This window comes from Chiloscyllium plagiosum, unplaced genomic scaffold (genome assembly GCF_037043375.1).
Source record: "Chiloscyllium plagiosum isolate Xiang-an unplaced genomic scaffold, Cpla_swu_hap1 HiC_scaffold_7, whole genome shotgun sequence".
NCBI classification, from domain to species: domain Eukaryota; kingdom Metazoa; phylum Chordata; class Chondrichthyes; order Orectolobiformes; family Hemiscylliidae; genus Chiloscyllium; species Chiloscyllium plagiosum.
This window is the reverse complement of record NW_028270145.1, coordinates 38663580-38682117: the sequence shown is the minus strand read 5'-3', so window position 1 is coordinate 38682117 and position 18538 is coordinate 38663580. Positions and strand designations below refer to the sequence as shown.

Below are 18538 nucleotides of genomic sequence, written 5' to 3'. Positions count from 1 at the left end.
CTGGAAAAGCACAGCTGGCCATGCAGCATCCGAAGAGCAGGAGTTGACGTTTTGAGCATGAGCTCTTCATTCTGACCAGCTGTGCTTTTCCAGCACCACACTTTTCGACACTGATATCCAGTCCTCACTTTCTCCTCAATCACTGTCTATTCAAAGACAATTAGGTCAGTCAAGAAATACTGGTCTTGCCAATGGTATCCATACGCCGAAAGGCTATTTTGTTTTTCAAAGAACCATCTGTTCATACTTTAATATTTCTGTCTTCAGATCTGGTTTCTTTCTTTTTGAAGCCTCTCCTGTGCCTCTGCATTGCTTTTAGAATAGGCTAAACAGAACTCCATGCAGCACCATAAGCATTCTTTTTCCAAGCTGGATGGACATTTACTTAACTGTTATGATCACAACTGATGGGACGTCCCTTGACAAGTCAGATGTGAGGAAAACGTTTTGCACTTTGGTTACTGTGTAGGTCACTCACCAACATTTTCATACAGCGTTACCAATGCAAGTTTTACACGAGTACCTGATTTATTTTGTGTAATAAGCTCAAGTAACAAAATATATGAAAGATGTCTGATCATAAACAGCAAAGAAGGATTCTCTCAGCTAAATCCTTTACTAGTACTTAAATCCAGTGAAATTATCACTTCTATCGTCGCCTCTCTGTATATTCACTTAATACAATTCAGTTTATTGCATACAGACAGTCAAAGGACTGAGCTTTCTCTGACTTGGACCACTTTGAAGCTGCAAAAATAGCAAAAGTCTTTCCAGCTCTAATGGCTTGAAGCCCTCTGAATCTAAACTGTCTTTCTGGTGGAAGTGAATCCCTTCTTAATTGAAACACGATTGTAGTCATTGGCCATCTGTCTTTGAGTGTCCTAAAGTTCAAATTGCAAACTCTTCATTTAGCCTGTTGATCATTTAACAGACTTTCATGAAACTATGTTTGCACTTGCTGTTCAAACATTTTCTGACCTCTTCATGTAAAAGTACTCTTTCTCAGAACGAAAGTCAAATTTCCAAATTCCTTTACTTTACAATCAAAATTTCTAAATGACAATATGTGACAAATCTTCAGCACATCACAACTTCTCTATATTTTTTCCCAATTCAATCCCTCTAAATTAAACTCAAGTATTTGCTTTGCTTTCGTATGTACTTACATCTCCAAGTTGCACTTTTAGTGATTTACATAATATGTATTGCAAGATTGCTTATTTTCCAAGTAACATGCTGTTTCCTTGTTTTCTTGCCATAATAATACAATACTTGAAACATATCTGGCTTCAATAACCTTCTCGTGCTCCTCAGGGCAAGTAATGTTAATTCAGCAGAAAGGAATATTTTCTGTTTCACAAATCTGTGTCAAGCTTAACCAGAGGTGGGCTATTAAACGATTTGGTGTGTGCTAAGTTACCATCTACTGTGACAAGAACTGCAATCATTTTCCACTCCTCCCACAGTAGCTCTCTATGACTTTTCTGGCTAAGAGGACTTCAGAGGCAATGCTGCACTGACAATTACAGGTTAAAACCGGCGACCCGAAAGGATATTTTATTCTATTCTTTTAAAGCAGCTCAAACTATTTCATCTAGGACATACAAACTCAAGGAAAAATGTGATGTTGATCATAGAATCTGAACTGAATTCACAGCTTCACAGACATTAAGACTGACCAGCTTTGAGATTCCCTATGGTGTGGAAACAGGCCCTTCGGCCCAACAAGTCCAGACCGACCCTCCGAAGAGCATCCCACCCAAACCCATTCCCCTACATTTACCCCTGACTAATGCACCTAACACTACGGGAAATTTAGCATGGCCAATTCACCTAACCTGCACATCTTTGGACTGTGGGTGGAAACCGGAGCAGCCGGAGGAAACCCACACAGACACGGGGAGAATGTGCAAACTCCACACAGACAGCTGCCTTGGGAATTGAACCCAGGTCCCTGGCATGGTGAGGCAGCAGTGCTAACCACTGAGCCACCATACTGTTGTGAAACGTGAAGTTAGTTTCTTCCATTTTCTCTACTTGCTCACCCCAGTCTATGTTGGTATGATGTTTCAGTCTACAATGCCGAAAGAGTTGGGAAGACGAAGAGTATGCCTCAATGCTCTACATCAGCCAGAGTGCAACAGACAGAGTCATAGAGATGTACAGCATGGAAACAGACCCTTCGGTCCAACCCGTCCATTCCGACCAGATATCCCAACCCAATCTAGTCCCACCTGCCAGCACCTGGTCCATATCCCTCCAAACCTTTCCTATTCATATACCCATCCAAATGCCTTTTAAATGTTGCAATTGTACCAGCCTCCACCACATCCTCTGGCAGCTCATTCCATACACATACCACCATCTGCATGAAAAAGTTGCCCCTTAGGTCTCTTTTTATATCTTTCCCTTCTCATTCTAAACCTATGCCGTCTAGTTCTAGACACCCCCCACCCCAGGGAAAAGATTTTGTCTATTTATCCTATCCATGCCCCTCATGATTTTGTAAACCTCTATAAGGTCACCCCTCAGCCTCCGATGCTCCAGGGAAAACAGCCCCAGCCTGTTTAGCCTCTCCCTGTAGTTCAGATCCTCCAACCCTGGCAACATCCTTGTAAATCGTTTTTGAACCCTTTCAAATTTCACAACATTTTTCCGATAGGAAGGAGACCAGAATTGCATGCAATAGTCCAACAGTGGCCTAACCAATGTCCCGTACAGCCGCAACATGACCTCCCAACTCCTATACTCAATACTCTGACCAATAAAGGAAAGCATAACAAACGCCTTCTTCACTATCCTATCTACCTGCGACTCCACTTTCAAGGGGCTATGACCTGCATTCCAAGGTCTCTTTGTTCAGCAATACTCCCTGGGACCTTACCCTAAGTCCTGCTAAGATTTGCTTTCCCAAAATGCAGCACCTCACATTTCTCTGAATTAAACTCCATCTGCCACTTCTCAGCACATTGGCCCATCTGGTCTCTTTGCTGTCCACTACACCTCCAATTTTGGTGTCATCTGCAAACTTACTAACTGTACCTCTTATGCTTGCATCCAAATCATTTATGTAAATGACAAAAAGTAGAGGGCCCAGCACCGATCCTTGTGGCACTCCACTGGTCACAGGCCTCCAGTCTGAAAAACAACCCTCCACTACCACCCTCTGTCTTCTACCTTTGAGCCAGTTCTGTATCCAAATGGCTAGTTCTCCCTGTATTCCATGAGATCTAACCTTGCTAATCAGTCTCCCATGGGGAACCTTGTCGAACGCCTTACTGAAGTCCATATAGATCACATCTACTGCTCTGCCCTCATAGAACATAGAAGAATACAGCGCAGTACAGGCCCTTCGGCCCTCGATGTTGCGCCGATCCAAGCCCACCTAACCTACACTAGCCCCACTATCCAATGCCTATCCAATGCCCGCTTAAATGCCCATAATGAGGGAGAGTCCACCACTGCTACTGGCAGGGCATTCCATGAACTCACGACTCGCTGAGTAAAGAACCTACCCCTAACATCTGTCCTATACCTACCCCCCCCCCCCCCCTTAATTTAAAGCTATGCCCCCTTGTAATAGCTGACTCCATACGTGGAAAAAGATTCTCACTGTCGACCCTATCTAAACCCCTAATCATCTTGTACACCTCTATCAAGTCACCCCTAAACCTTCTTTTCTCCAATGAAAACAACCCCAAGTGCCTCAGCCTTTCCTCATACTATCTTTCTACCATACCAGGCAACATCCTGGTAAACCTCCTCTGCACCCGTTCCAGTGCCTCCACATCCTTCCTATAGTATGGCGACCAAAACTGCATACAATACTCCAGATGCGGCCGCACCAGAGTCTTATACAACTGCAACATAACCTCATTACTCCAGAACTCAATTCCTCTACCAATAAAAGCCAGTACGCCATATGCCTTCTTCACCACACTATTTACCTGGGTGGCAACTGTCAGAGATCTGTGTACATGGACACCAAGATCCCTCTGCTCATCCACACTACCAAGTATCCGTCCATTAGCCCAGTACCCCATCTTTTTGTTACTCTTACCAAAGTGAATCACCTCACACTTAGCTACATTGATACTCCATTTGCCACCTTTCTGCCCAGTTCTGCAGCTTATCTATATCCCGCTGTAACCTGCCACATCCTTCCTCACTGTCAACAACTCCTCCGACTTTCGTATCATCCGCAAACTTGCTCACCCAACCTTCTAACCCCTCCTCCAGGTCATTTATAAAAATGACAAACAGCAATGGTCCCAAAACAGATCCTTGCGGAACACCGCTAGTGACGGCACTCCAAGATGAACCTTTGCCATCAACTACTACCCTCTGTCTTCTTCCAGCCAGCCAACTCCTAATCCAAACCTCCAACTCACCCTCAATGCCATACCTCCGTATTTTTTGCAGTAGCCTACCATGGGGAACCTTATCAAACGCCTTACTAAAATCCATGTACACCACATCTACCGCTTTCCCCTCCTTAGTCACCTTTTCAAAGAATTCAATAAGGTTTGTGAGGCACGACCTGCCCTTCACAAAACCATGCTGACTATCCTTGATCACATTATTCCTATCCAGATGTTCATAAATCCTATCCCTTACAATTCTCTCTAAGATTTTGCCCACAACAGAAGTGAGACTCACCGGCCTATAGTTACTAGGGTTATCCGTACTCCCCTTCTTGAACAAGGGAACCACATTTGCTAGCCTCCAATCTTCTGGCACTACTCCTGTAGACAACGAGGACATAAACATCAAGGCCAATGGCTCTGCAATCTCCTCCCTTGCTTCCCAGAGAATCCTAGGATAAATGCCATCAGGCGCAGGGGACTTATCTATTTTCACCCTTTCCAGAATTTCCAACACCTCTTCTCTACACACCTCAAAGCCATCCATTCTACTTAATTGTGACTCAGTATTCACATTGACAACAATTCTTTTATTCCTGACATAGCTATAGAAAGCCTTAGGGTTTTCCCTAATCCTACCAACTAAGGACCTTTCATGTCCCCTCCTTGCTGCTCTTAGCTCTCTCTTCAGGTCCTTCCTGGCTACCTTATAACTCTCAATCGCCCCAATTGAACCTTCACGCCTCATCTTTACATAGGCCGCCCTCTTCCATTTAACAAGGGATTCCAATTCCTTATTAAACCACGGCTCCCTCACACGACCCTTTCCTCCCTGCCTGACGGGTACATACTTATCAAGGACACTCAATAGTTGCTCCTTGAACAAGCTCCACATATCAATTACGCCGTTGCCTTGAAGCTTACTTTTCCAGGCCACACATCCTAAGTCATGCCTCACCGCATCATAATTTCCCTGCCCCCAGCTATAACTCTTGCCCTGTAGTGCACACTTATCCCTCTCCATCACTAGAGTAAAAGTCACCGAATTGTGGTCACTGTCCCCAAAGTGCTCACCTACCTCTAATTCTAACACCTGGCCTGATTCATTACCCAGAACCAAATCCAGTATGGCCTCACCTCTTGTTGGCCTATCTACATATTGTGTCAGGAAACCCTCCTGCACACATTGGACAAACACTGACCCATCTAACGAACTTGAGCTATAGCTTTCCCAAACAATATCAGGAAAGTTAAAGTCCCCCATAATAACCACCCTATTACTTTCACTCTTCTCTTGAATCATCCTCGCAATCCTTTCTTCTACGTTTCTAGGACTATTAGGAGGCCTGTAAAAAAATCCTAACAGGGTGAGCTCACCTTTCCTATTCCTAACCTCAGCCCAAACTACCTCAGATGGCGAGTCTTCATCCATCGTCCTTTCCACAGCTGTAATACTAAATCTTCAATCTTCTTTGTTCCTTCTTCCAAAAACTCAATCAAGTTTGTGAGACATGATTTCCCACACACAAAGCCATGTTGACTATCCCAAATCAGTCCTTGCCTTTCCAAATACATGTACATCCTGTCCCTCAGGATTCCCTCCAACAACTTGCCCACCACCAAGGTCAGGCTCACCTGTCTATAGTTCCCTGGCTTGTCTTTACCGTCCTTCTTAAACGGTGGCACCACATTTGCCAACCTCCAGTCTTCCGGCACCTCACCTGTGACTATCGATGATACAAATATCTCAGCAAGAGGCCCAGTAATCACTTCTCTAGCTTCCCACAGAGTTCCCGGGTACACCTGATCAGGTCCAGGGGATTTATCCACTTTTAACCATTTCAAGACATCCAGTACTTCCTTCTCTGTAATCTGGACATTTTGCAAGATGTCACCATCTATTTCCCAACAGTCTATATCTTCCATATCATTTTCCACAGTAAATACTGATGCAAAATGTTCATTTCGTATCTCCCCCATTTTCTGTGGCTCCACACAAAGGCCGCCTTGCTGATCTTTGAGGAGCCCTATTCTCTCTTTCGTTACCCTTTTGTCCTTAACATATTTGTAAAAACCCTTTGGATTCTCCTTAATTCTATTTGCCAAAGCTATCTCTTGTCCCCGTTTTGCCCTCCTGATTTCCCTCTTAAGTATACTCCTACTGCCTTTATACACTAAGGATTCACTCGATCTATCCTGTCTATACCTTACATATGCTTCCTTCTTTTTCTTAACTAAACCTTCAGTTTCTTTAGTCATCCAGCATTCCCTATACCTACCAGCCTGCCCTTTCACCCTGACAGGAATATACTTTCTCTGGATTCTTGTTATCTCATTTCTGAAGGCTTCCATTTTCCAGCCGTCCCTTTACCTGTGAACATCTGCCACCAATCAGCTTTCGAAAGTTCTTGCCTCATACCGTCAAAATTAGCCTTTCTCCAATTTAGAACTTCAACTTTTAGATCTGGTCTATCCTTTTCCATCACTATTTTATAACGAATAGAACCATGATCGCTAGCCCCAAAGTGCTCCCCTACTGACACCTCAGTCACCTGCCCTGCCTTATTTCCCCAAGAGTAGGTCAAGTTTTGCACCTTCTCTAGTAGCTACATCCACATACTGAATCAGAAAATTGTCTTGTACACACTTAACAAATTCCACTCCATCTAAACCTTTAACACTATGGCAGTCCCAGTCGATGTTTGGAAAGTTAAAATCCCCTACCATAACTACCCTATTATTCTTACAGATAGTGGAGATCTCCTTACAAGTTTGTTTCTCAATTTCCCTCTGACTATTGAGGCGTCTATAATACAATAGCAATGAGGTGATCATCCCTTTCTTATTTCTCAGTTCCACCCAAATAACTTCCCTAGATGTATTTCTGGGAATATCCTCCCTCAGCACAGCTATAATGCTATCCCTTATCAAAAATGCCACTCCCCCCTCCTCTCTTGCCTCCCTTTCTATCCTTCCTGTAGCATTTGTATCCTGGAACATTAAGCTGCCAGTCCTGCCCATTCCTGAGCCATGTTTCCGTAATTGCTATGATATCCCAGTCCCATGTTCCTAACCATGTCCTGAGTTCATCTGCCTTCCCTGTTTGGCCCCTTGCATTGAAATAAATGCAGTTTAATTTATTAGTCCTACCTTGTCTCTGCCTGCCCTGACTGTTTGACTCACTTCTGTTCTCAGCTGTACCCTTCTCAGATCGATCTCTTTCCTCACTATCTCCCTGGGTCCCACCCCCCCACCTTACTAGTTTAAATCCTCCCAAGCAGTTCGAGCAAATTTCCCTGCCAGTATATTAGTCCCCTTCCAATTTAGGTGCAATCCGTCCTTCTTGTACAGGTCACTTCTACCCTAAAAGAGATTCCAATGATCCAAAAATGTTAGTCCTTTTCCCATACACCAGCTCCTCAGCCATGCATTCATCTGCTTTATCCTCCTATTCCTGCCCTCACTAGCTCGTAGCACTGGGAGTAATCCAGATATTACTACCCTTGAGGACCTCCTTTTTAAAATCCTGCCTAACTCTCTGTAATCTCCCTTCAGAATCTCAACCTTTTCCCTTCCAATATCATTGGAACCAATGATATTGGAACCAATGTGGACAATGACCTCCTGCTGGCCCCTCTCCCCCGTGAGAACATTCTGCACCCTCTCTGAGACATCCTTGATCCTGGCACCAGGGAAACAACATACCATTCTGCTTTTTCTCTGCTGGCCACAGAAACGTCTGCCTGTACCTCGAACTACAGAAGCCCCTAACACAATTGATCACTTGGAAGCCGGCATATCCTTCGTTGCATTAGAGCCAGTCTCAATACCAGAAACTTGGCTTTTCGTGCTATGTTCCCCAGAGAATCCATCACCCCCTACATTTTCCAAAACAGCATACCTGTTTGAAATGGGTATATCCACAAAAGACTCCTGCACTAGCTGCCTACCTCTCTTACCCTTCCTGGAGTTAACCCATCTATGTCACTGTATCGGAGACTTTCCCCCCTTCCTATAACTGCCATCCATCACATACTGTTGCTGTTGCAAATTCCTCATTGCTTCTAACTGTCTCTTCAACCGATCCATTCAATCTGATAAGATTCGCATCCAACAGCATTTATGGCAGATATAATCCGCAGTAACCCTTAAACTCTCTTTAAACTCCCACATCTGACAAGAAGTACATATCACTGCAAAGGCCATTTTTCCTCCTTCACAATCTACAGACCCAGAAAATAACACCGTCTTATTCCTCTACAAATACTGCCCCAGGTTAAATTAATAGCTATGGCTTATATTTTAAGTTTAATCAAGAGATTTATCTCCAAAAACATATAATCAAGAAAGAATCCACTATACTCACTACTGCAGCCTTTCTCTTGAGACAGGCTTAAAACAATTAACTTATCTGATTCTGTGCTGTGAACATCACCCAACAGTTCCTCCAAGATTAGTTGTGAATTTCACTGTTTGTTAATTTTCCCAGATTCACTCCGATGTCCAGCGATACACAAAATCAAACAGCAAAGGCGGAAACTGTGCAGGGTTCTCTCACTCTCTCTCCTGCACAGTCCTTACCATGTGCTTCCTTTGTCTGCTCTTCTCCCTTTTAAAACTGTTGTTTTGACTTTTTTTTTCCAAAGTTCCAAAACAATGCAACAGCATATGAAACAATAATTGCTGCTCCTGAAATTCGAGGAAATCACCTCCAAAACCTAAAATACCTCATGCAATAGTTCAAGGAGCACTCTAACCTCCAAAACTATTTCCTCCCACAATTTGGTATCTATCTACAACACCACCTTCAAATAAGAGAAAGGGAACATTTTTCTTTTCATTACAATGCATTACATGCTGCTCAGCAATGCCTCTTTGAGCTTGTTTGACTATTCAACGTAATCATGGCTGATCATTCAACTCCAACCCTTTCCCTGCTTTCTCCCCATTCCCTTTGATTCTAATATTCCTGAGAACTATATCCAACTCCTCCTTGAAAACATTCAATGTTTTGACCTCAAACACTTTTTATAACAGAGACTGCCACAGGCTCAGCAATTTCTGGGTGAGAAATTCCTCCTCCTTTCAGTCCCAAACTGACTACTCCATATCCATAGACTGAGATTCCTGATTCTAGACTCACAGGTCATCAGTGACATCCTGAACTGCTATAACATTGAATCATTAAAAAACCATTAAAAAACCAAAGTACTGGCATTGCAGAAAAGTTCAAAGAGCCCTTGAAAGAAAAACTTTGCCTCCTTTGGTGAGGAGATACCTTTTTTGCAAACAGGATAAGGAGAGGCACAATTAACTAATTCAATGGGACATTGTGCAAAGGGAGGGACTCAGGGAACTTCAAATGCATAAATTTTGGAAGGTGGCACAACATACATTAAAAACAAAAAGATAAAAGGAGGGAACTTGTGCTTGGAGGCAGAGGATATGGGTGAGATCCTAAACGAGTAAGAAAAAGATATGGAGGATAGTAAGATGTACATAGCATGCTCGGGCATTTTGAGATCAAGAAAGAACTAGTGTTGGGTCTCTTGAACAGCACAAGTCCCCAGGGCCATATGGTATCTATCCCAGGTTAATGAGGGAGGCAAGACAGGAGATTGCTGGGGCCTTGACCAAGATCTTTGCATCCTCATTAGCCACTGGAGAGGTCCCAGAGAACGGGCAAGTAGCTAATGTTGTTCCTTTGTTGAAGAAAGAAAATAGGAACAGTCCAGGAAACTATAAACCAGTGAGTCTCACATCGGTGAGTGGGAAGCTATTGGGAAGAGAATTCTCAGGGATAGGATTTACACGCATTTAACAGTGAACAATACAACGCAGTACATGCCCTTCGGCCCTCAATGTTGCACCAACCTGTGAACTAATCTAAGCTCATCCCCTCACACCTTCCAATCATCATCCATGTGCTTATCCCAGGACTGTTTAAATACCCCTAATGTGGCTGAGTTAACTACATTGACAGGGAGGACATTCCACGCCCTTACCACTCTAAGTAAAGAACCTGCCTCTGACATCTGTCTTAAATCTACCACCCCTCAATTTTCAGCTCTGCCCCCTCCTACAAGCAGACATCATCATCCTAGGAAAAAGACTCTCACTCTCCACCCTATCTCATCTTCTGGTCATCTTGTATGTCTTTATTACATTAACAGTGTAAGAACTTGGAGCAAGAGTAGGCCATCTGGCCCTTCAAGCCCACTTCACCATTCGATATGATCATGGCTGATCTTTTCATAGCCTCAACTCTGCTTACCCACCCTCTCTCCATAACCCCTAATTCCTTTACTGTTCAAAGAAATTATCTATCTTAGCTTTAAAAACATTTCCTGAGGAAGGGTGAAATATTTCACTGGGCAGGGAATTCCATAGATTCACAACCCTCTGGGTAAAGACATTCCTTCTCAATTCAGTCAGAAATCTGCTTCCCCTAATTTTGAGGCTATGCCCTCTTGTCCTACTTTCACCCACCAGTGGAAACATCCTCTCGACCTCTGTCTTATCTATTCTCTTCATAATTTTATGTGTTTCTATAGGATACCCCTTCATTCTTCTAAATTCCAATGAATATAATCCCAGTCTACTCAGTCTCTCCTCATAAGCCGACTCTTTTAACTCTAGAATCAACTTAGTGAACCTCCTCTGCACACCCTCTAGTGCCAGTACATCCTTTCTCAAGTAAGGAGATCAAAACTGCACACAGTACTCCAGGTGTGGCCTCACCAGCACCCTATATAGCTACAACATAACCTCCCTGCTTTTAAATTCAATCCCTTCAATAATGAAAGACAAAATTCCATTTGCCTTTTTAATTACCTGTTGCACCTGCAGGCCAAATCTCAGATTCATGCACAAGGACACCCAGGTCCCTCTGCACGGCAACATGCTGTACTTTTTTACCATTTAAATAATAATCCTTTTTACTATTATTCCTCCCAAAATGAATGACTTTACATTTATTAATATTGTACTCCATTTGCCAGAGTTTTGCCCATTCAAAGTATCTATGTCCTTTTGCAAAGTTTCAGTCATCTGCATTCTTTGCCCTACCACTCATCTTAGTGTCATCCGCAAACTTTGACACATTATACGTAGTTCCAATACGGATCCTTGAGGCATACCACTAGTCATTGCTGGCCAACCAGAAAAGCACTCATTTATCCCCACTGTTTGCTTCCCGTTAGTTAACCAATCCTCTGTCCATGCTAATACCTTGCATCCTTATCTTAAGCAGCAGCCTTTTGTGCAGGACCTTGTTGAATGTCTTTTGGAAATCTAGATACGCCGCATCTACTGGGTCCACGTTGTCTACCAAGCTTGTAATGTCTTCATGGAATTCCAGAAGATTAGTTAAGCATAACATGCCTTTCATGAACCCATACTGCTTCTGCCCAACGGGACAATTTCTATCCAAGTGTCTTGATATTTCTTCCTTATAGTATATCCAAGCATTTTCCCCACTATAGAAGTTAAGCTAACCAGCCTATAATTCACCATCTTTTGTCTACCTCCTTTTTTAAAAAATGGTGTCACACTTCTTGTTTTCCAATCTACTGGAAGTGACCCAGAATCCAATGAATTTTGGAAAATTTCCACAAGTGCAATTGCTATTTCTCCCACCATCTCTTTTAGTACCCTAGGATGCATTCCATCAGGGCTGAGAGACTAGTCTACCTTTAGCTCCATTAGCTTGCCCAACACTACCTCTTTCATGATGATGATTGTTTTCAGGTCCTCACCTATCTTCATCTCCTTGTCAGTATCTGCATGTTATTAGTGTCCTCCTTGTGAAGACCAACAAAATACACCTGTTAAATGCCTCCGCCACTTCCTCATATCCCATTCCTAAATCTCCTTTTCATCCTATAAAGGATGAATGTTTACCTTAGCCACTCTTTTTCATTTTATCTATTTAAAGAAACGTTTGCTATCTGTCTTTATATTATGAGCTAGCTTACTCTCAATCTACCTTACTTTTCTTTATAGTTTTTTTTTGTGGCTTTCTGTTGACCTTTAAAGTTTTCTCAATCTTCTAGTTTCCTGCTGGTCTTTGCCATTTTGTAGCCTTTCTTATTTCCTTGGACATCCACAGCAGAATGCTCCTTTTCTTACAGTCCTTCCTTTTCAGTGGTATATACTTTTGCTGAGCACTTCAAAAAATTGCTTTGAAAGTCATCCACTATTCGTCAACTATCCCACCATAATCTCTTTGCTTCCAGTCTACTTTAGCCAACTCCTCCCTCATCCTATTGTAGTCTCCTTTGTTTAAGCACAGGACCCTGGTATTGGATTTTATCTCTGCACCTTCCAAGAGGATCCCTAACTATGAGATCATTAATTATTACTGTCTCATTACACAGGACCAGATCTAGAATAGCTTGCTCCCTCAGTTTCCTTGAATAGTATGTAATGGAACCAATTGCGGATACATTTAATGAGCTCCTCCTCAAGGCTACCCTGACTGAACTGGTTCAACCATTTGACATGTAGATTTGATTTCCCCCATGATAATTGCTGTACCATTTTTTACAGGCATCAGTTTATTTTTTTGATTACTGCCCATCCCAATGTAATACTATTATTTGGTGTCCTATAGATTACGCCTACCAGTGACTATTTTTTCTAAGAATTTCTAATTTTCACCCAAATGGATTTGACCTTATTCTCCATAGAACCTCTCACCACAGCTCTGATGTCATCCTTAAATATCAGAGCTGCACCACCCCCTTTACCTTCCTGTCTGTCCTTGTAAATAATCAGATATCCCTGGATATTTAACTCCATTGTGACCATCTTGCAACCATGTCTCTGTAAAGGCTACTAAATCAAACTCATTCACAATGACTTGTGCTGTTACTCATCTGCCTTGTTTCGAATGCTACGACTATTCAAATAAAGTGTCTTTATGCAAGCGTTTATTCCCTCTTTACGAATTCTAATATCTCCATTATTAATATCTCCAGAGTTATCCTTCCTTTTAACTTGTTTCATGGTCTGCCATGTGGTCAAACATTTCTGCACACATGCTGACCTGCGGTTTCCTTTCTATTTATCATACTTACCATTGTTTTCCCCTTCCCTTCCCCCTAATTCACTAGTTTAAAGTCCTAGTGACCACCCTATTTATCCTTTTCACTAGAACACGGGTTCCAGATCAGTTCAAGTGGAGACTATTCCATTGCTACAGATCCCTCCCTGTTCCACAACCGATGTCAATGCCCACTGAAATGGAACTGCTCTTTCCAACAACACTCCTTCAGCTACGTGTTTACTTCCCTAATTTACTTATTCCTAAACCAATTTGTATGTGGCTCAGGTAGCAATTTGGTTCATAGCTCCTGATAATCCCTGAAGAGGCCATCTTTCCTAGCCTTGCCTATGTTGTTTGAAATGACTTGAACCATAACAATTGGGTCCTCCACCTGCCGTTCCAATATCCTTTCAAGCCAGTCAGAGATGTCCTGCACCCTGGCACCAGGCAGGGAACGTAATGTGCAGGACTCACGATCCCGCTTACAAAGGATACTCTCTGTCCCCCCCTTATTATAGAATCCCTGACAATCACCATTTGTCTTTTTGTTCCCCTTTCTTGAATGGCCTCCCGTACCATGGAGCCCTGGTCAGCTGCTCATCCTCCCTGCAGCTCTGTTGCTCATCCACACAAGGAGCAAGTACCTTGATCCAGTTGGACAAGTTGAAGAGCAGAGGCTCCACTACCTACCTCACTTGCAGTCACACCCTGCCGTCCCTGGCCACTGACCAAATTTGTGATTGTTAATCCACCGGGTGTGACAGCCGCCTGAAACAAAGCATCCAGGGAACTCTCCCCCTCCTGGATGTGCCGCAGAATTTGAAGCTCAGATTCCAGCTCATCATCTCTAAGCCGGATTTCCTACAGGGACCAGCACTTGCTGAAATTGTGGTCACTGCAGCTCACAATGGGATCAGCCAGCTCCCACATCATACAGCTGCAGCACATCACCTGCCCAGCCATCTCTACTTAGTTAACTAAATTATTAATTAGTCAATCCCTTATTAGCTAATCTAGTTCATTTTGGAGTCTTTTTTTCCAAATCTTGTACAGATTTCCTATTAGCCAATCAGGTCATGCTGCTCTGCGACATCAGTTTCATTTCAGTTACTCTGAGATGACTGAGTTATATACTTACAGCTTTGCTTCACCATCTGATTCCAAAAAACAAGGCCTTACGCACTCCTCGACGATCCACTCTGCAGTGCGCACTGAAACCTCTCAAGCAAAAGCCTCAGAACTAACACTCTAACACTGGCCCACTCTCTTAATGGCTGCTCCCTTGTACATCTTCATCTTGTTCTCTTCAGAAAGCCTTTTTTTTGATCAGAAGAGGACAGAGGGTGGGAAACACTAATGTAGTGTTTCGGGTTTAACCACACCATGACACTAGGTTCTCCTTGACCCGCTGTGCAGTCATGGTGTTCATAGGATCCATACTGGGAGCACTGTTTGTGATATATATAAATGACTTGGGCGAAAATGTTGCTGGGTGGGTTAGTAAGTCTACAGATGATACAAAGATCTGTGGTATTGTTGATTGTGTGGAAAGTTGTCATAGGATACAGTGGGATATAGACTAGCTGCAGGTATGGGTGGAGAAACAGCAGATTGAGTTTAATCTGAGTAAGTGTGAGCTGTAGCACTTTGGGAGATCAAATGTTAAGGAAAAGCATACAGTTAATGGCAGGACCCTGAACAGCACTGATGTACAGAGGGATCTTGGGGTTCAAGTTCATAGCTCCCTGAAAGTGGCCACTCAAATAGACAGGGTGGTAAAGAAGGCATATGGCATGCTTGCCTTCACTGGTTGGAGTACTGAGTGCAAAAGTCAGGATGTCATGTTGCAGCTTTATAAGACTTTGGTAAGGCCACTCTTAGAGTATTGTGTTCAAGTCTGGTCACCACATTACAGGAAGCATGTGGAGGCTTTGGAGAGGGCGCAGAAGAGGTTTACCAGGATGCTGCCTGGATCAGAGGGTACAAGCTATAAGAAGAGGCTAGGAAACCTTGGGGTGCTTTCTCTAGAGCGGCAGAAGGAAACAGATTTAAGAGAAAACTATTAAATAATGAGATGCACAGATAGGGTTGATGGTCAGAATCATTTTCCTCAGAGTTGAAATGTCTAAAACTGGGGCCATGCATTTAAGGTGAGGGGGGAAAGTTCAAAGGAGATTTGAGGAGCAAGTTTTCTTAGTGGTAGAATGCGTGAAATGTGTAGCCAGGGGTAGCAGTGGTGGTGGAGGCAGATATGATGGGGGTGTTTAAGAGACTTTTAGATAAGTACATGAATGTGGAGGGATATGGACCAAGGGCAGGCGGAAGGGATTCCACGTCATAATTTAGTTTGGCGTCATATTCAGCACAACATTGTGGGCCAAATGGCCCTTTCCTGTGCTGTATTGTTCAATGTTCTACTCAGGATACTCAAAATGCATGGGATCTTGGGCTACATAAATCAAGGTACTCATGAGACAAACAGCAGGTTAACCAGAATCTTTTTAAACACCAGGCTAGTCCACCAGGTTTATCTAAATCACAAGCTTTCGGCACAGTGGCTGATTGGTTAGCACTGCTGCCGCACAGTGTCAATGATCCGGGTTGGATTCCAACCTCAGGCAATTGTCTGTGGAGCTTGCACATTCTCCTTGTATCTGCGTGGGTTTCCTCCGGGTGATCCGGTTTCCTCCTACAGTCCAAAGTGCAGATTAGGTGGATGGGCGATGCTAAATTGTCTGTAGCATTGTAGGAACGTGCAGATTAGGTGGATTAGCTGTGGGAAATACAGGGTTACAGGGGTATGGGAGTGGGTCTGGGTGGGATGCTCTTCGGAGGGTCAGTGTGGACTCTCAATGGGCCAAACAGCTGCTTCGACACTGTAGGGAATTCTATAATTCTATGATGTGTCATGTGACTTCTGACTTTGTCCACCACAGTCCTACACCAGCACCTCCACATCATGGGAAACCTTTTAAAGCGCTGACCACAATGGAGTATTGCATCCACTTTGGTCATCACACTTGAGGAAGGATGCAAGAATTCAGAAGGAGCAGCAAAGGAAATTGATCAGAATGGATCCAGAAATGGGAATTTGAGCAACAAAGTTAAGTTAGAGAAGCTTAAATCATCCAAAGCAGATTGAGGAAGATTTGATCAAGATACACCAACTGAAACAAATTTGGATAAGGTAAACAAAGAAAAATAGTTTACAGTAGCTCATATTGCAAGGAGGAGTGGAACACCGATTTAAGGTTATGGGCAAGTGGTACAAGGAGAATGAAAGGAAGAACATTTTTGTGTTGTTATTGGTAAATAACCTGGAACTTGCTGCCATCAAAACAGTGTAAGCACAGATAATCAATCAGATCAAATGGAAACTGGATAAACACTAAAATGAAATAAATATGCAGGACTACAGGGAACAAGGAAATAATCCAAATTAGACTACTCCATGGACTTAAGTCAAATGGCCTCCTTCTGTTTCATAATAAATTTTATAAAACGACCCTACAAGCCCTTCAGTGATAACAATTCAGCCTGAAGTAGTTTATTACCTGATGGCTTCAGCAGCAAAAGCTGACCCTGCTTTTGCCACTTCTTTACACTCCACGCGGAGAACATCCTTCACTATATCATTTACCACATCTTTGACGACTTCGACTATCATCTGAAAGGGACAGAAAGCAATACTGGCACATGGAACAGACAATCATCATAAAAAAAAGAACGGATTTAAAGCTCTTCGTCCATTACTGCTTTCCCTTACCTTTCAACTGAGTATCTGCTGACATTTAGAACATTTTATTGTCTCTCATTTGCTTTTGGATTTCTTGCATTTTACCCGTAAGAAACAGTAATATAATAACAATTAGCCCACTACTCCACCTAATTATCACATTGAACAATTCTGCAGCAGTGTATTAAACACTGAACTGGTAGGATTTATAATTTACGTTTTTGGTTTTTCCAAAGAATTTACAATACCTACAGGATTAAACAAAGAAATCCACTCCAGCAGATACACTGCCACTCATGCCCAATAACCAGGAAAAAGATCAAAATACTGACTAAACTAACATTACTATGGTGTGTGTGTGTCTCTCAAAAAGACCCCATGGGTATTCTCAGAATCATGGAAAACGTTCATTTTTATTAAACTACGCAATGTTCCCCGAGTTTCCTGTCCTTTTGGACCCAGGTTGACAAAAAAAAGCTCAGATCAGCTTTTGGCACTTATCAACAATTACTGTTTAATATAAACAACTACCTATAAATATACAATTAAAACTCTAACCCACTTACAAACTCCCCCTTTTTGCATGCACATACACACATGCAACCAGACTCAAAAAAATGGGTGTTATTGGTGGAGAGAAGACTGGGAAGGCATTTCATTGGTGCCTGTTCACAGGATTTGCTGAAATAATCCTTTTTACTCATCTGAATACTACTTCTCAGGCTTTTGTCCAGATATTTTCACTTGTCTGCAAGAGGCACAAGGTGAATGATTCACAATTATAAAAGGTCTCTGACTTATTCACAAAACTCCACTGTAACAAGGGGAAGTAAACATGCTTTCTTCAGGCTGAAAGGTCGCTCTTACAGTCAATGGAAGAGAGACAGATTCTGTCCTTCTAGACATTGGATGGCTTCTGTCAAAAAATAACACACCACATTCATACGTAGACCTCTGCCTCCAGCTGGTCTATAACCAGACGATTCTGACTGTTTGAACCAGCCATTTTGGTCCATATCAAAAATACAGAAAAATAAAAATTCAACATCTTTACACTCTTTGTACAAATGTTGGCTCTTCCTGAATCCCAGGTAACTTATCTCCCTCAACTAACAACAGCATTGTGCTCCTATCATCTGATTTGTTATTTTGTGAAACTTTGGCATGCAGCAAGTTGACAACTTGGTTTATCTACACAGCAGCATTACATTTGTGGGTGGCACTGTGGCACAGTGGTTAGCACTGTTGCCTCACAGCGCCAGAGACCCGGGCTCAATTCCCGCCTCAGGCGACTGACTGTGTGGAGTTTGCACGTTCTCCCTGTGTCTGCGTGGGTTTCCTCCGGGTGCTCCGGTTTCCTCCCACAGTCCAAAGATGTGCAGGCCAGGT

At 42.8% G+C, this 18538-nt stretch overlaps 1 protein-coding gene across 2 annotated transcripts in view; it reads right to left on the bottom strand.

Annotated features, from left to right (window-relative positions):
* mcm3ap (minichromosome maintenance complex component 3 associated protein) overlaps window positions 1–18538 on the bottom strand; it is an 83497-nt gene that overhangs the window by 23870 nt on the left and 41089 nt on the right. For both annotated transcript variants that reach the window (XM_043693407.2, XM_087988943.1), the window contains one exon: window positions 16968–17080. In XM_043693407.2, coding sequence (XP_043549342.2) covers window positions 16968–17080 — 113 coding nt within the window. The remainder of the gene's footprint in view (window positions 1–16967; window positions 17081–18538) is intronic.